The following is a 22,533-nucleotide window of genomic DNA, read 5'->3' on the forward strand; positions in this document are numbered from 1 at the left end:
ATTCTTCAAAAACAGCCTCTCCTTTGCATGCAAGTGGTTTTTCTTTTGTATCTCTCCCTCCCATCACCACTGAGCGATTAATTGGGACTGCTAATTATTCATCATGGGTTGCCTTTGTCGAATTATGGTGTATGGGTCAAGGTCTGGAGGATCACTTGACCACCAAAGCTGCCAATATTATGTCGGATAGGTCTTCCTAGACTAAAATTGATGCTATGTTGTGTAGTATGTTATGACAAACTATTGATCCCCCCCTTCACCCTATTTATAAATCTTACCGCTCTTGTGTTGATATTTGGAGTCAGACTAAACTTCTCTATACCAATGACATTCAATGTTTATATTCTGTTGTTTCCAACCTAGTTCATCTCAAACAACAGGATATGAATATGTCGAACTTCCTTGGTAAGATGGCTTCCCTTAAGACAGAATTCAATCTGCTGTTACCAGCTGGTAAATCTGCGGCAGAAGATTTGGCTCAACGAGACAAGTTCTTTATGGTCCTGACACTTGCAGCTCTTGGTCCAGATCTTACACCTGTTCGAGATCAAATTCTTTCTAGATCCACCGTGTCTTCCCTTGATGAAGTGTTTGCCATATTACTTCGGGTTTCCTCCCCTACTACTGTGCATTCCCCAGGTGACTCTTCGGTCCTTGTTTCTTAGTCCCACACTTTTCCAAAACAGGGCGATCGAAATAGCAAAGGAAATCGGCCCAAATGTAGTTATTGTCATCGGTGGGGGCATACTAGAGAGAAATGTTTTAAGTTACATGGTCGACCTACCCGAGCTGCTAATATTGCTCAGGCTGATCACTCTGATCTTCATTCTGAATCCTCTACAGTGCCAGCTCAGCCCTCCTTAACTCTCACAGGTACTGATTATGATGAATACTTACAATATCAGGCCAATAAGCAGTCTTCTTCATCCATTGCCTCCATCGCTCAAACGGGTAATTCAGTTGCTTGCCTTTCTCAGTCTTCCGCTTTAGGACCTTGGGCCCTAGATTCAGGTGTCTCAGATCATATTTCTGGTAACCCTCGTTTACTTACTCAGATTATAAATACTATATCTTTACCTCCTGTTACTTTAGCCAATGGGTCTAAAGCCGATGTTCAAGCTATTGGATGTGCAAAACCCCTCCCCTCCTTAGCATTAGACTCTGTGCTTTATATTCCCAAATGTCCATTTAATCTCGTGTCTGTTAGTAAACTTACCCGCTCCTTAAATTGCTCTATTCGTTTTGCTACTGACTCTGTTGTTATACAGGATCGCGACACGGGACGGATGATTGGCACAGGACGTGAGTCACAGGGTCTCTATCATCTCCATATCCCATCTACAGCATGCATTGTCTCCGAGTCTCCGGATCTCCTTCATAATCGTTTGGGCCATTCTAGTCTTTCCAAACTTCGAAAAATGATCCCAGGTTTATCTAAATTATCGTCCTTGAGTTATGAGTCATGTCAGCTTGGAAAGCATACTCGTAGTTCTTTTCCAAAGCGTGTCAATAAACGGGCTGCGTCCCCCTTTGAGTTAAGGCATTCAGATGTGTGGGGTCCTTATCGTGTTAACTCTACTTTGGGATTTAAATATTTTGTTACATTTATTGATGACTATTCCCGCTGCACTTGGTTATTTCTTATGTGCTCTCGTTCTGAATTATTTTCCATATTTTCATCATTTTGTGCTGAAATTAAGACTCAACATAATACTACCATTCGTATATTACTAAGTGATAATGCTCTTGAATATTTCTCTGATTCCTTTACTAAATTCATGACATCTCAGGGAATTCTTCATCAGTCTTCTTGTGCTTATAGTCCCCAACAGAATGGCATTGCTGAGCGTAAGAATAGACACCTTATTTAAACTGCTCGCACTCTTCTTTTACACAGTCACGTCCCTTTCCGGTTTTGGGCTGACACGGTTCTAACCACCTGTTACTTGATAAATCGCATTACTTCTTCTGTCTTACAAGACTAGGTTCCACACTCTATATTATTCCCTGATACTCCATTATTTTCTCTTCCCCCGCATGTCTTTGGGAGCACCTGTTTTGTTCACATTTTCCCTCTTGGTCAGGATAAATTGTCAACCAAGTCTACAAAATGTATTTTCTTAGGATATTCACGTCTTCAGAAGGGCTACAAATGTTATTCTCCCGCCACACATCGCTACATCATCTTTGCTGATGTTACATTCTTTGAGTCTTCTCCATTTTTTTCTCATCCTCCAGTGGAGTCTGATCCGATAGTAGATGTTCTACCAATTCCATACGTTGCTTTCCCACCTTCGTCTGTTTTGATACCTCAGTCTACTACTAATACCACTCTTCCTATCAACAATAGTCTTGTTCTTTTTACAGGTGATCCTGATGTTCCCGCTGTCGTTCCTGAGATCCCTGTCACTGCTAGTCCTGTGCCCGATTCCTCCAATGCCACGGTCCTGTCTCCAGCTGATCAGTTTCCCATTGCTATTTGTAAAGGTATGCAGTCTACATGCAACCCTCATCCCATCTACAATTTTTTGAGTTATCATCGTTTATATCCTTCATATTATGCCTCTGTATCCACCCTTTCTTCTGTTTCTGTTCCTTGCCATGTTCATGAGGCACTTTCTCACCCCAGGTGACGTCAGACAATGGTTGAAGAAATGTCTGTTTTGCATCATAATCATACTTGGGAGTTAGTTTCCTTACCTCCAGGCCATTCGACTATTGGTTGTCGATGGATTTACACTATAAAGGTTGGTCCAGATGGTAAGGTTGATCGGCTGAAAGCCCGTTTGGTGGCCAAGGGATACACTCAGATCTATGGGACAGATTATTTTGACACTTTTTCTCCTGTTGCTAAGATGTCTTCCGTCCGGTTGTTCTTTGCTATGGCTGCCATTCGAAACTGGCCTATGCATCAATTGGATATTAAGAATGTTTTTCTTCATGGTGAACTTCAGGAAGATATTTATATGGAGCAACCTCTGGGTTTTGTTGCTCAGTGGGAGTCTGGTTTGGTATGTAAACTTCGTCGTTCTCTATATGGTCTAAAACAGTCTCCTCATGCTTGGTTTGGACGATTTAGCACAATTATCCAAGAGTTTGGTATGATTCGATGTGAGTCTAATTACTCTGTTTTCTATAGACATGCATCATCAAGGCAGTGTATCTATCTGGTTGCCTATGTTGATAATATTGTTATTACAGGAAGTGATCAAGATGGCATTGGACAGTTGAAGCAACACTTGTTCAAACACTTTCAAACGAAAGACTTAGGGCTACTCAAATATTTTCTTGGCATAAAAGTCGCTCAGTCTAAATCTGGTATTGTTATTTCTCAAAGGAAGTATGTACTGGATATTCTAGAGGAAACAAGGATGTCAGATTGCAGACCAATAGACTCTCCTATAGATCCTAATTTAAAACTTTCACCTGGACAGGGGGAGCCTCTTGCTGATCCTGGAAAGTATCGAAGACTTGTTGGAAAACTTAACTATCTTACTATCACACGACCGGATATTTCCTTTTCTGCCAATGTTGTAAGTCAGTTCCTTCAAACTCCGTGTGATAGTCATTGGGATGTAGTTGTCCAGATTTTAAGGTATATCAAGGGAGCACCAAGTAGAGGCTTACTGTATGAAAATAAGGGTCATTTGCAAATTGTGGGGGAGATATTCCAGATGCTGATTGGGTAGGTTCTCCATCTGATAGACGTTCTACACCTCAGGATTTTGTGCTCTTGTTGGAGGAAACCTAGTTTCATGGGAGTAAAAAACAAGCGGTTGTTGCAAGGTCAAGTGCTGAAGCAGAGTATCGTGCAATGGCCTTAGCCACTTGTGAGCTGGTTTGGTTACAAAACTAATTCAAGAGTTGAGATTTGTCGAAGTATCACAAATGAAGTTACTCTGTGATAATCAGCGTGCCCTTCATATTGTTTCAAATCCAGTGTTTCATGAGAGGACTAAAACACATATAAATTGATTGTCACTTTGTTCGAGAGAAAGTTCTATCAGAGTGTATTGCAACTAGTTTAGTCAGTTCCAACGACCCAGTTAGCAGACATCCTCACTAAGTATCTCTCAAGGGTTCTCGTTTGATTTTATTTGTAACAAGCTTGGTGCATAAGACTTAATGCTCCACTTGTGGGGAGTGTTGAAATGTAAAATAGAAAATAGATTTTCTCTTTGTTTATTAGGAAATAGAATATTCTCATTGTAATATGGAAATAGAATTATAATAGGAATAGGAAATGAATTAGATAGGAATGAATAAAATTACTTCCTATATTAGTTTTTTTTGTTTTGCTATAAATTCATTGTACATTTCATTAAATACACAAGAAAAATATTTCTTCACAATAACTTCAAGTGATAAAGTCTCTTTCTCCTTTTGGAATGATTGAAAAATTGTTAGCTCCACTCTTCCAAGAAAGCATCTAGAATGTAGTTTTTAATATATATATATATATATATTATTTTTTTTTTTTTTTAATGATTGCTTAAATTTCTTATATTTAATATATTAGAAAGGTGTATAATATAGTAAAATATTTTTGGGGATATAATTGGGATGGTTTTGTAGTGGATAGAGTATTTGAGAATAAAATTTTAAAACCAAACCAAAACACCCCAATAAAACCCCTCAAAAATACACTATACCATTTCTGCGGGTTTTTGAGCAAGTCAAACCAGTGCATAAAAATCTGGCATATAGTTTCATAACACCTCAAAACCAATCTAATTAAAAACCCCCCAAACACCACTAGAAAAACTCCCAAGCAGACCCTAAGTAAAATAATCAGACCTTTTAAAAGGCTAAACAAACCAGGGGAAACAGTTTTTGCCTAATGTTTTAATAAGAATAAGCACACCATCAAGAATCTTTCTTCAGTCAATTACATAACAACACATTTATGGTATAATACAAAACCTTTAAAATTTTACAAAGACAGTAGAGTGACCTACTTAGATATTTTTTTCACGTCATGCTACACAATTTAAATAAAAATTAAGAACTTCTAAGATAGAGCAAACTCTATACATAAACGTGTTTTCATACAATTAAAACATTGAGTACATATATACCTCAACATGAGAAAAATTTAGAACTCAGATAATGCGTACCTCACCAGCAACTACACTAATGACATGAGGAGTAAAACCTTGCCCAGAATTTCCTGCATCCATAATTTAAAGAGCAACAAGTTTCTAAGTTATACCTCAACCTCAATAGGAAATACTGAAGCCCAAACCCTATTTGAACTATACAACATATATAAAATACAACCATTTTACATTGGCAAAGTAATGATATTGCAATACTATAAGCAGAGTAAAAGAAAAATATACAAAACAAAATATTCTCGAAAGTGAAACATAAGTGCTAGATCATATGGTTAGTCAAACATTAATAAGAGGGCCCTGAATTGTTCTCTCCCATTAAATGAGAAAAGGAGAAAGAACTGTGACATAAACCAACTTCGCAGGTTACTAGACATTCCCAAATCCACCACTTAAAAGTATACGAAAAGGCTAATACAATCTCAGCATGGTAACATACTAACCATGCAAAGAAATTAATTCAAACACTCAACCAGCATTATGTTACAGCTAGGATACAACAGTGACAAACATATCGCCATGCATTAAACGCTACTAGAATCAATATAATAACCTGTAATGGCATTTATAGCATGCTCTCAGTTAGCATTATGGTTCACAGCAACGATATAAAGACTCAAAGTATAACATCCTTAATCATCTAAGAAGAAAAATTTTAAAACCCTTTCCAATTCAAAAAAAGGAACTGAAGCTTGGCTAACCATGAAAACAAAAAATGTACAAAAACAAAAAGCTTTGTAACCACCAACATGGGTAAATTCATGCACAAATTTTTTACACATCAATCTTGGAATCAGAGCAAACCACAGCAGTCAGAAGAACTCAGAACAATTCCTCAGCATTTCAAGGATTTAGCAATTTGACCCACTAAACTCAATGTACTAGCAATTAAGCATTGAAAAGCCTAAAAAGGTAGAATTAAAAAAACCAACAAATTCAACGCGTACAAAAAAAAAAAAATCTCAGAAACGCACTCAAACGTCTATGTTTTCACAGTGACACCCTACACTAAAGCAAAACACACCACTGGTATAATTTAAAACAACCATCCAATTCACAATATTCCCAAGAAAAATAAAATATTTAGAGAAACCCACAAAGATCAGACTAACCCAGATTGCAAAAACACCCCAATTAACATAGAGTAGCGTGAAACATGAAATTTTCAGAAAAACCACCGAAATTAACAGGCTATCAAAAAAGACTATAAAGTTGTAAACTTTACGAAAACACCCACCAAAACCGACAAGCTGAGACTTCTTAGAGAACGAAGACGAAGAGTGGAACCCAACAGGCCTTCTTGTTGTTGTTGCTCTCTCTTCTCTTTGGAGTTAGAAGCCGACGCTGTTTCTTGGCCGCTAAGGCCTGCTCCGGCGTCCCGTACTTCTGTTCTTCCACCTTCCTCTTCGCCGGCTCCAGCGGGGAGGTCACGGCGGAAGACGCGACGAGTGAGGGTACACCATTGGATTGTGTTGGTGGTGGTGGGACCCAGCGCCGTCGTCGTGTGTGTCGAGTGAGGAGGGGGAGGAAGCAGGCCATTAGTGGGCGAGGTGGAGGGGCAGTGCCCGAGGTGGTTGTTGGGGAGGGGAGGTGGTGGAGGTGGTGGTGGTGGTAGTAGGAGCTGAGTTGTGGTAGTTGTTGCGCGTCGTTAGGTTTCCATTTTTGTTTTGATAGAGATTTAGAGTTTAGAGAGAGGAGGAAGAGAGAGAATTTTTTTTATTTTTTTATTTTTTTAATGAATGTTTGGGTTGGGCTTTTATTTTCATTTTTTATTTCATTAATTAGAGTTGGGAGATTCTCACACCGTTGGATTGCTGTTTCTCTTCGTGATTCACTATGGTTGTTGACTTTACCTTTTTTTTTTATTTATTCCAGATTTTTTTCTTATCATCTCAGTTAGTTATTAGCAATTAAAGTTAAGATAAAATAAATTAATAATTAAAATAGATGATGTGGCAAGCTTTAATAATTATTAAATCAGATTGTAATAATAAAAACCATAAATTATTTCATGCCAATATCATATTATATTATTATTACATTTAGATTAAATAAACATAGAAGAGAGACTTACATTATAACATTATTCATATTGATCCGATAATTTGTACCAACAGAGATATCCAATCATCCCAAATAGATCAAACAAAATATGTGGCTGGTTATGAGGTAACTAACAGAATCCAAAAGGATGTGCAAAGTAAAGAACAAGAATGATTCCAATAGCAATAAAGTCAGAAGATAATAATTAATCTTTTTAGAGAAGTTTAGAAAGAAATATCATGAAACTAAACTCGTTTCATATCTCACGATTATTCCTTTGCAATCTTATTTGACCCTTTAACACCCCCCAATAATTATAACATGACGTGAATATAATTTTGGTTTTCATAACCGTTAAACCACTATAAAATATCTCTTGTTTTTTACTTTATTATATCGTTTAAACTTTTTGATTATCCGTATCACACGTACATCTCGTTTAGTCCCTCCGAGGTCAATTGGTATCTATGATTGATACGAATTATAGCATTAACAATTCATATAAAAAAACTTTATTAACAATACAAGATATCAAGGAATGTCACGAATTATAAGTTAGTATATATCTTATAATTGTATATACAGTATATTATTTTTTTAATAGCAGATTTTATTATGACGCATATAATATACACAAAAACTATTCAGTTATTCTCCTTTTGTTAATGCTTTCTTTTCCATATGCCCAAAGTGTGGCTAGTGGTATTGGGCATACAACAAAAATAAAAAATAAAAAAAAGTATTAATAAGTAAAATAATGTAAATTAAATCCAAAAGTGAAAAAACTTTTGAATATTCACTAAATAAAATTTATAATTTAAACATGAAAACTGCTACCTTTGTGAAATGAACAAGAGTGACAGTTTATTTCGGTTTAGAAGAGGGAAACCGCCCCTTTTCTCTTTTATAAATCTTACATATACGATTTCTTTTCATTTTTTTTTTTCTGTATAAATCTTTCGAGTGAATGATGGGAAGTCCACTCAGAAAAAAACATGTATTGCAGGTAAATAAGGGAAAAAAATGTTTTGTCATTGGCACTATTCATTTGCTTTTTAAGATTGTGATTTCATGGATAGTTCTTTTGAAGATTGAAAATGTTGGTGTGATGCATTGGGTTGGATGACACAGCCTTTTCATGCTTTGGCTGTGGCATTGGCTGGTTTTCGTGAGTTTCAGATCATTTCATTTTTTTTGTAATCTTTTCTTGCAGTTGTTTTTTTTTTTTTTTTTTGAGAGTTTGAATTTGCAACAGGTTTCTGTTGGGGTTTGTATTTCCTCCATTATGGTATTATCCACTGTTCTTTACTTGGGGAAGTATTATCTCAAGATCCAAGAGAGCGATCTGGCCTTGCGGCATCAGCAATTGCTGTAAGCAGATTCTTTTCATTCCTGGGTGTAGTTTTACACTTTACTTTAAATTGCAGAACTTGACATTATCGAATTTGCATTTTCTTGTCATTGTACATATTCTTGTTCAAATTTTGATTTATCCGGCCGGAGTGTCAGGCTTGATATCTATCTTACAAGTTCCATGCATCTTGTTTTTCCAGCATACAGTTTGATCCATTGTTCTTCAATTATCTTGTAGGCTTGTTTGCTCTGTTGCGCTCTTGGTTGTTCTTCTTGTTGTGTTCTTGTTAGCAAACTTCTCAGTGCCGTCGTCGTATTTTTGGTTCAACCTGAGATGAACGCGCTTCTAAATTATAAAATTACAGATTTGTGACACTCCTTCCTGTAACAAAATTCTCAGTTATTTTACTGCAAATTGTGTGAGTTTATTATTGATAAGAACACAGTAGGCCAGGCGCTAGGATCAAATGCATTAACATAAATGTATTCATATCTTCTTTGTTTGAGATCACAATCATTTCATAAATTTGATGAAAGACAATATACAAAAAACCTCATGCCTAACAACACATCATAGTACAACACTTTGGATACTTGTTCCTTTCATGTAAATCAATGCTCTATCGAATCAACATCTTGTTTTCGCATTACAGTGCACAGGATCTTTAGACTTCCTCCTTCGGTGCCTGTGCCTGTGCCTGTGCTTCCCCGTCCAGTCTCTTTGTGCAGATCCATGTTATTTGAATTCTTAAGTTCGTCTAGCTGCAACAGAACATAGTCAGGCAGAGAAAATGATTTTGTTTTCTTTTTTGGAGAATCACAAACAATAAATTCAAGTAATTACTCTAGGTGAAGTGTGCTCATGAAATATCAACAGGTAATTCAACTACTACTTGAGACATTTTAGGAAAAATTTAAAGAATAAAACTACATGTAATGAGATTGGCAAAATGGAAGCAGACTGAGATATATATGGTCTCCTCCCAGCAACAATCTCTTTATTTGGGAATCTCAGACATAATCTAATAGTAATTTATACAACTTGAACAAAGTCAACATTGTTCCGCTGTGATAGTTTACAGAAATCGGTTGCAACCATTTCTTCTTGCCCTTGTCATGACACAATAAAGCTGATACTATAATCTATGAAATGGATGCTGAATTTGGGGATGATCTTATGTTGAAAAATATCTGATATTTTGGACTGCGATTTCCATGTACACAACAAAAAGACAGATATGCAAGAAATACTGATTCTGATACAAGATCTCCTCTGTTCTACTGAAATTTACTAAAACTATGAGGTAAACAGTGAAGTGGTTTTGAGGTGATTGAAAGTTTCCGTAAATGACTGAATAATGATCATGAAAAAAGCTGTAGTTCTACTAAAGTGAACTGTGCATGAGAGTTTAAGGAGAATTTGTCAAATATTGTGAAAGAATATCGGGCAAAACCTATGGACGCCAGAAGAAGCCTACTACAATGATCTGCTTCCGCAAATATCAACAAATATTAGATAGGCGCCAGAGTGAATTTTTATGTATTGGGGAGGATGTAGGCCAAGGGCTGGTTCCAATGTTAACTTTGATGAAGGACCTGACGTATATCACCAGAGAGAAAGGATCAAGGTGGTAAGATTCACAATGTCATATTCCAATTAGAAAATGGAAATGCAAGGTCCTTTATTGGGACAAAATTCTTACTAACTTCGGACAAGAAAACAGTGGATATGTTCTTCCCCCAGCTTAAACATAATAAGAACAATGTGACTCATTTCATAGACCTGTAAAGCACAAAATTTACATCAAAATTAGACAAAAAATTTCCTCACATGAAACATTCTATTCCGAAAACAGATAAACAAATTTTTAAATTAAGAAAAAAGAAAAAAGTAGTTTCATCCATCTAAAACATCATCCTCAGAATCTTAAGTAACCTTAAACCACAGACATAGCGTTGCTAATATTAAAAGCAAAATTGGACAGATCAAAAAATGAGATGGCACCTCTTTGCAAGTTTTCTTGATGTCAGCCAAAGATCATTATATTTCATCTGCAAATCTGACAATTCAGCTTGTAGCTTTTCATAAATCAGATACACTAGGACCTCCTAATTTTTGTTGAATAAACTGCGTGGACCATAAACACAAATATTCACAACTTTTCAGAAAATCACAACCCCCATTTCAAAGAACAAAAAGAAAAAAACATCAACTTACTCGAGGGCAGAAGAAGGCTTGTCATTTTGCTCATACAATGCCACCAGAACTACAACAAAAACTTAAAACTTCACTCCACAAGAAAAAAAAAAATTAAAAAAAAAAAAAATGTGAGCAAGTACCTTTTGTAAGAGCATCAAGAACTCCACTGGAATCTAAATACCTTCTAAAAGCTTCCTTCTTTGCTTCTTTTTCCTGTAAAACATCAACTGGGTGATGAAGATATAACGAATTTAAGCCAGATTTATCAGAAGTTATGGATGGATCAGCTACAGTATATTACACAGTTTAAAATTTTGCAAAAAAGTTTTGAAATTTACCTCTTTGTAACGCATCATGATCTGCTGTTAAATTTTCTTCCCCTTCTTTTGCTCTTGATGAAAACGATAAAAGAAAACAACAAGGGAAGCCAACCCACCATGACATGATAGACCTGTCACCTACTCGACTACAGGTTCAGAGCCCATCTCTCGATTTTCCGCATCAACCCAGGACTTGCTTTTGAGCCTAGGCCCAGGTCGAATCCGACCCAACTAGGTGAATAAATAATAATTAATATATATATTTTACAATAATGTTGAATGATTTTTTAGATCAGAGTGTGTTTTTCTTTCCTTTCGATGAGAAAGTTAATATATAAATTGTGATTTCATCTCACTCACATTTAACACAAATTTTACGGTTTTTTATAAGAAAAATATGGATGAGAGTATTGTATTAACCTCAAGTGGTTGGCCTAGTCCTTGAGTTCCTAGGTGCTCCGAGATAATAACGTTATAATTTATATGGTCTTTTGGCTTCGTAATATGTTCAATGGATTTCAAAGATTAGTTAAAATACGCGTAAACTAATTCAAATACTTTGTTTACACACACACACACACACACGCGCGCACGAGGGACTATGAATTTCCAAGTTAAAAAATTAGTGTGACAACATTTCTTAATCACACACACACACACACACACACACACACACACACACACACGAGGGACTATGAATTTCCAAGTTAAAAAATTAGTGTGACAACATTTCTTAATTTTTAGTTTGAGTATCTACAACGATATTGGAATTTGGCTTTAATGTTCTTGCATCATTTAAATTCTTTAGTTTAGTGATAGAATTGCCTGGATGCATAGATAGAACCACATAGATAATTCAATGTACGGATGGACAAAAATACCTGTAACCCGAACTGAGTTGAACCGAATTTTTCAAGTACCCCAAAAAACAGGTTGGATTCGGGTAGTATTTAAGTAGGTACCCGGTTTTTCGGTTCGAATACCGGGTTATATTTAAAATATAATCCGGGTACCCAAAACCTGAGTTTTTTTTTTTTTTTTTTTAAAGTAAAAAGTAAAATCTCAAATCAATTTGCCCTAAACCCAGATAACCTTCTTCTTCGTTTTTCGTTTCTCCCTTTCTCTACATTTCTCCAGTCACAACTTCCCATATTCTTCTTCATTTATCATTTTCTCTCCACTAATCTCTTTGTTTCTCTATTCTCTCCACTAGTCCACTGATTTCACTCGCATCTTCTTCTTCATTTCTCCATTTAGCTTGCATCAGTTCTGTTTCTCTCCAGCCTCCACTGATTTTGCTTGCATCAATTCTTTATTTCTCCATTTCTCCAATTCACAAAAGGTATTCGATAATTGTCTACATTGGACTCTTTTTATTGTGAAGAATTATTTCTATACTTTTTTGCTCAATTGATTCACTAACTTTACGATATTGTATGTTGTTTTTGTCTTTTTGATGGTTTTGGTAGAGAAATTTTTGTTTGGAAGCAATATTACAAGAAATTCGGGTTTTACATTTGGGTACTCGGTAATTGAACTGAAATTTTGGGTACCCACGTATTCGGGTATTGCATAAACCGGCTCGATTACCAGATACTATTTTACATATCCGAATATTTGGGTCAGGTAGTAAAAGGCACATTCGGGTCGTGTACCCGATTTTGTCATCCCCTAATTCATTGTGCACATCAACGCCCACCCTGAGATTTGGATCATCAAAGGCACAATAACGTCCATACCGTTGTCCTGCTTTTAATTATTTCAATTGGATTCCAATTCTCAAATTTTGCACTGCGTTAGGTAATCTAAAGAAGCTCAAATGGCTTCATCATCACCTGTTTCAGATGTGGAAAACAATATAATTTCATTTGCATCTATATGACATCCCACCGAACCCACCATTAGTCTCTTCAGAGGACCAAAAGCTACACATCAAGTATGGCAATGGATTTCAATTTAACTGAGATCCAAAGAAGCCATGTACAGTATGTTAAGTTCACTTGAAAATGAATATATAAACCTTAAACACACTCCAACTACATAAAAAACAAATAAAGATTTCGGGAAAAAGATTTCTTTCTCTAGTTTATAGAATTGTGAACAAGGACAGTTAATATTTGGTACAAAAGAATAAATGAGAAAATTTAGGGTGAGAAGTTCTGCACATACAGGGTCACGGCTAAACTGCAGCATCTTGCAGATGAAAACACGTATGCTGTCAAGGACGTGAACTAGAGTTACCGTGATAGCCACGTGGAGATCAACAATAGTGGAAGCATTATTAGCAAGCCATAGCTCACCAAGGAATCAATATTTTCAATCTTCTCCATCTTTTTATTGAAAGAATTCCATGTACTCGTAAAAGGACATTGTTGAGCCTGCATCCATGTCCCACTTATTGTTAGCATTGTACATAAGAATGTAAACGAATAGCTCTAAATAAAAATATGAAAATATCACCTCTGTTTTTGTGTCACTAGTTTGATCCTGGACATTTGAGTTTTGCAATGATCTCCGCTCATTATGGTCGACTGGTTCTTCTGAAGGCATTTTTATTTTGACCTTTTCAGAGGTTTTCTTTGAGAGGATTTTGTATGCATAATCAGTATGTATTGTTTCCATGACTGAACCAAAGAAGTTTGTAACAGGTACCTAGAGAGAGGAACAGAGGCACATAAATACTTTTAGGTTATTTCAATCTGCTGAAAAGTCTTCGAAGAAAGATCTAGCATTGCTTCAATCTTAAAGAAATGATCTCAGGTAAAGAAATATTCACCACAAAAAGGGCCTAGAGGTTTCTTATATATAATGCAAAGTGGTAAACCTCCCTTTGCCAGATTTAAGCATAAAATGCACTTAGTCCTCCTGCATCATTCAGGCGAGGAAAGACTGTACTAAAGACACTTTGTGAACACCAGAAAGGCCTTGTAACATGAAACTTATGAAATAACATCTATGCAGTGTTTGATCTTGTTGAAGTCTCACACTAACTAGGCACACTTAAGCTTACTGGTTTATAAGAAGGGGTAATCCTCCCATTCAATAAGGCTTTATTGGGTGAGGAGTCAGACCCACCTCAAATTCTATCATAATATCAGAGCCCAGATTCAGTTGAACTGACTGCTTGACCAGTGGGTGAGGAGTTAGAGCAGATAATTACCTCCAATAACAAGTATGACCCAACATATGAGCTTGACCGTGAGGGAGAGTGTTGAATGTTGAGCAACCAAAGGGTGTGGTCTACCATAGAAAGAAGAGAGGGAAGACGCAGGGGAATATAGGTTAGGCAGGAGGTTAGAGTTTGTTATAAGGGGGACAGGTGGTTTGTGAGGAGTGGAGAAATGAGAATTCTGTTAGAATCAAAAGGTGTCAGGAGAGAACAAAAAGGGCGAGAGAGAAGCATTCAGAACATTTAAGCCATTTTGGACGGGAGGCTGCTGACCCTCGAAGTCGGTAATTGTAAAGGCTGCTGACCCTCGAAGTCAGTCTTGCATTTACCATTTTTCTTATGTACTTGTTATTTGATCTCTGTCATATGCCATTTGAGTACTGCTAGGACATTACTATGGAATGAATACTCTCTGGATGTAATGTATTGTTTGATTGGTAATATAACAGGATATTTGTCATTTGAGTGTGTGTGTTGGTTGTGTTGTGGATGGATTGTTGGACTGTTTGTGGATTTGCAGGTCAGGTGTTCATCAAAGTCCCACACTGACTAGGCACACTCAAGCTTACTGGTTTATAAGAGGGGGTAATCCTCCCATTCAATAAGGCCTTATTGGGTGAGGAGTCAGGCCCACCTCAAATTCTATCAGATCTTAACATAGATGCAAGAGCTCATGCTTTTAAAGGATGAGAAAAAGCTTCATTTAACAGGTATAAAGTCTTTTCTTTATAAAAGAAAACAAACCAATTAGAACACAAAGATCAATAACATCAGAAAAGAAGTCAAGGACTTCCATACCTCCTCCAGATTTCTTTGGTATAGATCTGTTCGGTAATATGCCGTTGACATCAACAAATTTGGGTTGTAAGAAGTGAAAAGACTGCATAATAACCATCAGAGCAAATGATGCAGATCTTAGTTTGAAGAATTATAATGACTCAAAGATGTGCTATACAATAGATGCACTACAATCCAAGCACAAGGAAACAGTACTCATAAATGAACCAAAAGGATGCGTGGACACTACATACTGAACATATCATACTCTTAGCGACGCAATTGGTATAAAGTCCAACTTTAATGTACCTGCTCAATGAGGCATTGTCATACATATTCAGCTTCTCAAAGAAAGCAAGGGTATAGTATGTAAAACGATCCACAACAGAAACCCCAACCTGCATAATAAGAAGAGACATTGAATGTAATACCCGAAAGCCTATAAGTTAAACAAGAATATGATAGTTTCAAAAGCTAGCATCCTGGATCTTCATATTTACGGCGTTGATAAAACAAAAAACGCTATCAATTTTACACTTACATCGGAGTCCAAGTGATGTGAGTATGAGTTCTCCCCTTTCTTGCTACTTCCAATAGCCAAAACACCTGGAGAATGAAGCTGTACAATCCAGGAAAAAGAAAAAGTCCATCCAGCATCAAAATACATAAAGCAGATGTTGAAAGTCTCAATGCAAGGTTGAAGACTTAGAATGCCATGTTCATAGGTCAAGCTTAATCAGAAGTGCATCAGTAAAATTCAAAATATGGATTGTCGTGACCCGACCATACGAACAAAGATGCATCTCTTGAAAGTAGAAATGCACAAACAACTGTGAAAAGAAATGACACTAAATAGATGTCCTAGTATATATATAGATTTTCTGGAAAAACTTGAAGGTATTGTGCAGCATGCAGACCTTGGTTTGACTGGCATACCAATAAACATTAATCACAGCATGGGACATAGATTGTACATACATATAACTATTACAGAAGGGAAACTAAACATTTAAGGAAACATCTATACACTGGACAACTATGAAATGTGATTCTAGAATAATCATGGCTAAATCAACCCTACAAAAATAAATAAGATATTATATGCATTAAGATTTTTTCTTCTTAGTACCATATGCCTATTCATCTAGATAAACGGGTAAACATCATTCCCCCAAAAAAGTAATGTATAACTATGACTAGATAATAAATATTGTGAATTTTATGAAAACCATACCCCATTATTAGAAACATAATATACGTTTTAGTAACTTTGTTGATTATCCGTGATACACGTACATCTCGTTTAGTCCCTTCGAGGTCAATTGGGTATCTATGTTGATACGAATTAAGCATTAACAATTCATATAAAAAAACTTTAATTAACAATACATAGATATCAAGGATGTCACGAATTATAAGTTAGATATCTATAATATATGTATATACAGTATATTATTTTTTTAATAGCAGATTTTATTATGACGCATATAATATACACAAAAAACTATTCAGTTATTCCCTTTTGTTAATGCTTTCTTTTCCATATGCCCAAAGTGTGGTAGTGGTATTGGCATACAACAAAAAATAAAAAATAAAAAAAAGTAATTAATAAGTAAAATAATGTAAATTAAATCCAAAAGTGAACAAACTTTTGAATATTCACTAAATAAAATATTATAATTTAAACATGAAAACTGTACACTTTGTGAAATGAACAAGAGTGACAGTTATTTCGGTTTAGAAGAGGGAAACCGCCCCTTTTCTCTTTTATAAATCTTTACAATATGATTCTTTTTCATTTTTTTTTTTTCTGTAAAATCTTTGCGAGTGAATGATGAAGGAAGTCCACTCAGAAAAAAACAATGTTATTGCAGGTAAAATAAGGGAAAAAAATGTTTTGTCATTGGCACTATTCATTTGCTTTTTAAAGATTGTGATTTCATGGATAGTTCTTTTGAAGATTGAAAATGTTGGTGTGATTGCAGTTGGAGTTGATGAAAGCCTCTTCATGCTTTGGCTGTGGCATTGGCTGGTTTCGTGAGTTTCAGATCATTTCCAGTTTTTTGTAATCTTTTCTTGCAGTTGTTTTTTTTTTTTTTTTTGAGAGTTTGAATCTTGCAACAGGTTTCGTTGGGGTTTGATTTCCTCCATTATGGTATATGCCACTGTTTTTACTTGGGGAAGTATTATCTCAAAGATCCAAGAGAGCGATCGGCCTTGCGGCATCAGCAATTGCTGTAAGCAGATTCTTTTCATTCGGGTGTAGTTTTACACTTTACTTTAAATTGCAGAACTTGACATTGAATCAGAATTTGCATTTTCTTGTCATTGTACATATTCTTGTTCATAATTTGTGATCCGGCCGGAGTGTCAGGTGATATTCTATCTTACAAGTTCCATGCATCTTGTTTTTCCAGCAATACAGTTTGATCCTATTGTTCTTCAATTATTGTAGGCTTTGATTTGCTCTGTTGCGCCTCTGGTTGTTCTTCTTGTTGTGTTCTTGTAGCAAACTTTCAGTGCCGTCGTCGGAGTTTTTGGTTCAAACATGAGATGAACGCGCTTCTAAATTATAAAATTACAAGATTGTGGACATCCTTCCTGTAACAAAATTCTCAGTTTTACTGCAAATTTGTGAAGTTTATTTATTGATAAGAAACAAAGTAGGCCAGAGCTAGGATCAAATGCATTTAACATAAATGTATTCATATCTTCTTGTTTGAGTCAACAATCATTTCATAAAATTTGATGAAAGAGAAACATATACAGAGAAAACCTCATGCCTACAACACATCATAAGTACAACATTTGGGATACTTGTTCCTTCAGTAAATCAATGCTTTATCAGAATCAACATCTTGTTTTCGCATTACAGTGCACAGGATCTTTGACTTCCTCCTCGGTGCCTGTGCCTGTGCCTGTGCTCCCCGTCCTAGTCTCTTTTGCAGTGCCATGTTATTGAATTCTTAAGTTCGTCTAGCTGCAACAGAACATAGTCAGGCAGAGAGAAAATGATGTTTGTTTTCTTTTTTGGAGAATCACAAACAATAAATTCAAGTAATTCTCTAGGTGAAGTGTGCTATGAAATATCAACAGGTAGATTCAAATACATACTTGAGACATTTTAGGAAAAATTTAAAAGAATAAAACTACATGTAATGAGAATGGCATTGAGAAGCAAGATGAGATGATATGGTCTCCTAGCCAACAATCTCTTTATTTGGGAATCTCAGACATAATCTAATAGTAATTTATTACACTTGAACAAAGTCAACATTGTTCCGCTGTGTAGTTACAGAAATCTGTTCAACACATTTCTTCTTGCCCTTGTCATGACACAAAAGCTGATACTATATCTATGAAATGGATGGATTTGGGTGATCATTGTTGAAAAATATCTGATTTTGGACTGCGATTTCCTGTACACAACAAAAAGACAGATATGCAGAAATTGATTTGATACAAGATCTCCTGTTCTACTGAAATTTACTAAAACTATAGAAGGTAAACAGTGAGTGGTTTAGGTGATTGGAAAGTTTCCGTAAATGACTGAATAATGATCATGAAAAAAGCTGTAGTTCTACTAAAGTGAACTTGCATGAGAGTTTAAAGGAGAATTTGTCAAATATTGTGAAAGAATATCGGGCAAAACATATTGGACAGCCAAGAGAAGCACTACAATGATCTGCTTCCGCAAATAATCAACAAATATTAGATAGGCAGCCAGAGTGAATTTTATGTATTGGGGAGGATGTAGGCAAGGGCTGGTCCAATGTTAACTTATGGATGAGGACCTGACGATAATCACAGAGAGAAAGGGATCAAGGTGGTAAGATTTCACAATGTCATATCCAATTAGAAAATGGAAATGCAAGGTCCTTTATTGGGACAAAATTCTTACTAAGCTTGGACAAGAAACAGTGGATATGTTCTTCCCCAGCTTAAACATAATAAGAACAATGTGACTCATTTATAGACCATGTAAAGCACAAAAATTACATCAAATTAGACAAAAAAAATTTCCTCAATGACAAACATTCTATTCCGAAAACAGATAAACAAAATTTTTTAATTAGAGAAAAAGAAAAAAAGTAGTTTCATCCAATCTAAAACATCAATCCTCAGAATCTTAAGTAACCTTAAACCACAGACACATTAGCGTTGCTAATATTAAAGCAAAATGTGGACAGATCAAAAAATGAGATGGCACCCTTTGCAAGTTCTTGATGTGCAGCCAAAAGATCATTATATTTCATCTGCAAATCTGACAATTCAGCTTGTAGCTTTTCATAATCAGATACACTAGGACCTCCTAATTTTTGTTGAATAAACCTGCCGACCATAAACACAAAATTCACAACTTTTCAGAAAATTACACAACCCCATTTCAAAGAACAAAAAAGAAAAACATCAACTTACTCGAGGGCAGAAGAAGGCTTGTCATTTTGCTCATACAATGCCACCAGAACTACAACAAAAACTTAAAACTTCACTCCACAAAAAAAAAAAAAATAAAAAAAAAAAAAAAAATGTGAGCAAGTACCTTTTGTAAGAGCATCAAGAACTCCACTGGAACTAATATACTTCTAAAAGCTTCCTTCTTTGCTTTTTTCCTGTAAAACATCAACTGGGTGATGAAGATATAACGAATTTAAGCCAGATTTTTTCAGAAGTTAGGATGGATCAGCTACAGTAATTACACAGTTTAAAATTTTGCAAAAAAGTTTTGAAATTTACTCTTTGTAACGCATCATGATCTGCGTTAAATTTTCTTCCCCTTCTTTTGCTCTTGATGAAAACGATAAAAGAAACAAAAAGGGAAGCCAACCCACCATGACATGATAGACCTGTCACCTACTTACTACAGGTGCAGAGCCATATCTCGATTTTCCGCATCAACACAGGACTTGCTTTTGGGCCTAGGCCCAGAGTCGAATCCGACCCAACTAGGTGAAAAATAATAATATATATATATATATAATATATATATATTTACAATAATGTTGAATGATTTTTTAGATCAGAGTGTGTTTTTCTTCCTTTCGATGAGAAAGTTAATATATAAATTGGATTTCATCTCACTCACATTTAACACAAATTTTACGGTTTTTTATAAGAAAAATATGGATGAGGGTATTGTTAACCCCAAGTGGTTGGCCAGTCTTGAGTTCCTAGGTTTAGATAATAACGTTATAATTTATATGGTTCTTTGGCTTCGTAATATGTTCAAGGATTTCAAAGATTAGTTAAAATACGCGTAACTAATTCAAAACTTTGTTTACACAACACACACAACGCGCGCACGAGGGACAGAATTTCCAAGTTAAAAATTAGTGTGACATTTCTTAATCCACACACACACACACACACACACAAAACACACACACACACGAGGGACTAGATTTCCAAGTTAAAAAATTAGTGTGACAACATTTCTAATTTTTAGTTTCAGTATCTACAACGATATGGAATTTGGCTTTAATGTTCTTGCATCATTTAAATTCTTTAGTTTAGTGATAGAATGCCTGGATGCATAGATAGAACCCATAGATATTCAATGTACGGATGGACAAAAATACCTGTAACCGAACTGAGTTGAACCGAATTTTTCAGTACCCCAAAAACAGGTTGGATTCGGGTAGTATTTAGTAGGTACCGGTTTTGGTTCGAATACCGGGTTATATTAAAATATACTCGGGTACCCAAAACCTGGTTTTTTTTTTTTTTTTTTTAAGTAAAAGTAAAATCTCAAATCAATTTGCCCTAAACCCAATAACCCTTCTTTCTGTTTTTCTTTCTCTTTACATTTCTCCAGTCACAACTTCCCATATTCTCTTCATTTATCATTTTCTCTCCACTAATCTCTTGTTTCTCTATTCTCTCCACTAGTCCACTGATTTCACTCGCATCTTCTTCTTCATTTCTCCATTTAGCTTGCAATCAGTTCTGTTTCTCTCCAGCCTCACTGATTTTGCTTGCATCAATTCTTTATTTCTCCATTTTCTCCAATTACAAAAGGTATTCGATAATTGTCTATGGACTCTTTTATTGTGAAGAATATTTCTATATTTTTTGCTCAATTGATCACCTAACTTTACGATATGTATGTTGTTTTTGTCTTTTTGATGGTTTTGGTAGAGAAATTTTTGTTTGGAAGCAATATTACAAGAAATTCGGGTTTTACATTTGGGTACTCGGTAATTGAACTGAAATTTTGGGTACCCACGTATTCGGGTATTGCAATAAACGGCTCGATTACCAAGTACTATTTTACATATCGAATATTTGGGTCGGTAGAAAAGGACACAGTCGGGTAGTGTACCCGATTTTGTCTCCCTAATTCATTGTGCACATCAACGCCCACCCTGAGATTTGGATCATCAAAGGCACAAAACGTCCATACCGTGTCTGCTTTTAATTATTCAATTGGATTCCAATTCTAAATTTTGCACTGCGTTAGTAATCTAAAGAAGCTCAAATGGCTTCATCATCACCTTCAGATGTGGAAAACAATATAATTTCATTTGCATCTATATGACATCCCACCGAACCCACCTTAGTCTCTCAGAGGACCAAAAGCTACACATCAAGTATGGCAATGGATTTCAATTTAACTGAGATCCAAAGAAGCCATGTGTACAGTATGTTAAGTTCACTTGAAAATGAATATATAAACCTTAAACACACTCCAAAACATAAAAACAAATAAGATTTCGGGAAAAAGATTTCTTTCTCTAGTTTATAGAATTGTGAACAAGGACAGTTAATATTTGGTACAAAAGAATAAATGAGAAAATTTAGGGTGAGAAGTTCTGCACATACAGGGTCACAGCTAAACTGCAGCATCTTGCAGATGAAAACACGTATGCTGTCAAGGATGTGAACTAGAGTTATCGTGATAGCCACGTGGAGATCAACAATAGTGGAAGCATTATTAGCAAGCCATAGCTCACCAAGGAATCAATATTTTCAATCTTCTCCATCTTTTTATTGAAAGAATTCCATGTACTCGTAAAAGGACATTGTTGAGCCTGCATCCATTTCCACCTATTGATTAGCATTGTACATAAGAAGGTAAACGAATAGCTCTAAATAAAAATATTGAAATATCACCTCTGTTTTGTGTCACTAGTTTGATCCTGGACATTTGAGTTTTGCAATGATCTCCGCTCATGATGGTCGACTGGTTCTTCTGAAGGCATTTTTATTTTGACCTTTTCAAGAGGTTTTCTTTGAGAGGATTTTGTATGCATAATCAGTATGTATTGTTTCCATGACTGAACCAAAGAAGTTTGTAACAGGTAACTAGAGAGAGGAACAGAGGCACATAAATACTTTGGTTATTTCAATCTGCTGAAAAGTCTTCGAAGAAAGATCTAACTACACTAATGACATGAGGAGTAAAACCTTGCCCAGAATTTCCTGCATCCAATAATTTAAAAGAGCAACAGTAAGTTTCTAAGTTATACCTCAACCTCAATAGGAAATACTGAAGCCCAAACCCTATTTGAACTATACAACATATAATAAAAAATACACCATTTTACATTGGCAAAG

At 35.6% G+C, this 22,533-nt stretch overlaps 1 protein-coding gene and 1 long non-coding RNA gene across 2 annotated transcripts in view; both read right to left on the minus strand.

The window, feature by feature from the left end:
• Positions 1 to 22,533, minus strand: part of LOC116129066 (AT-hook motif nuclear-localized protein 14-like) — a 30,303-nt gene that overhangs the window by 6,181 nt on the left and 1,589 nt on the right. Inside the window, exon 2 of the mRNA XM_031414826.1 lies at positions 5,118 to 5,170. Within this exon, the coding sequence (XP_031270686.1) occupies positions 5,118 to 5,170 (53 nt within the window). The remainder of the gene's footprint in view (positions 1 to 5,117; positions 5,171 to 22,533) is intronic.
• LOC116129067 lies at positions 19,217 to 19,573 on the minus strand. Its single transcript, XR_004127843.1, has 3 exons — positions 19,520 to 19,573; positions 19,396 to 19,444; positions 19,217 to 19,308 (listed from the first exon to the last, which is right to left on the minus strand). It is a non-coding gene; the product is annotated as an uncharacterized LOC116129067 (long non-coding RNA).

Source organism: Pistacia vera, unplaced genomic scaffold, assembly GCF_008641045.1.
Source record: "Pistacia vera cultivar Batoury unplaced genomic scaffold, PisVer_v2 Contig206, whole genome shotgun sequence".
NCBI classification, from domain to species: domain Eukaryota; kingdom Viridiplantae; phylum Streptophyta; class Magnoliopsida; order Sapindales; family Anacardiaceae; genus Pistacia; species Pistacia vera.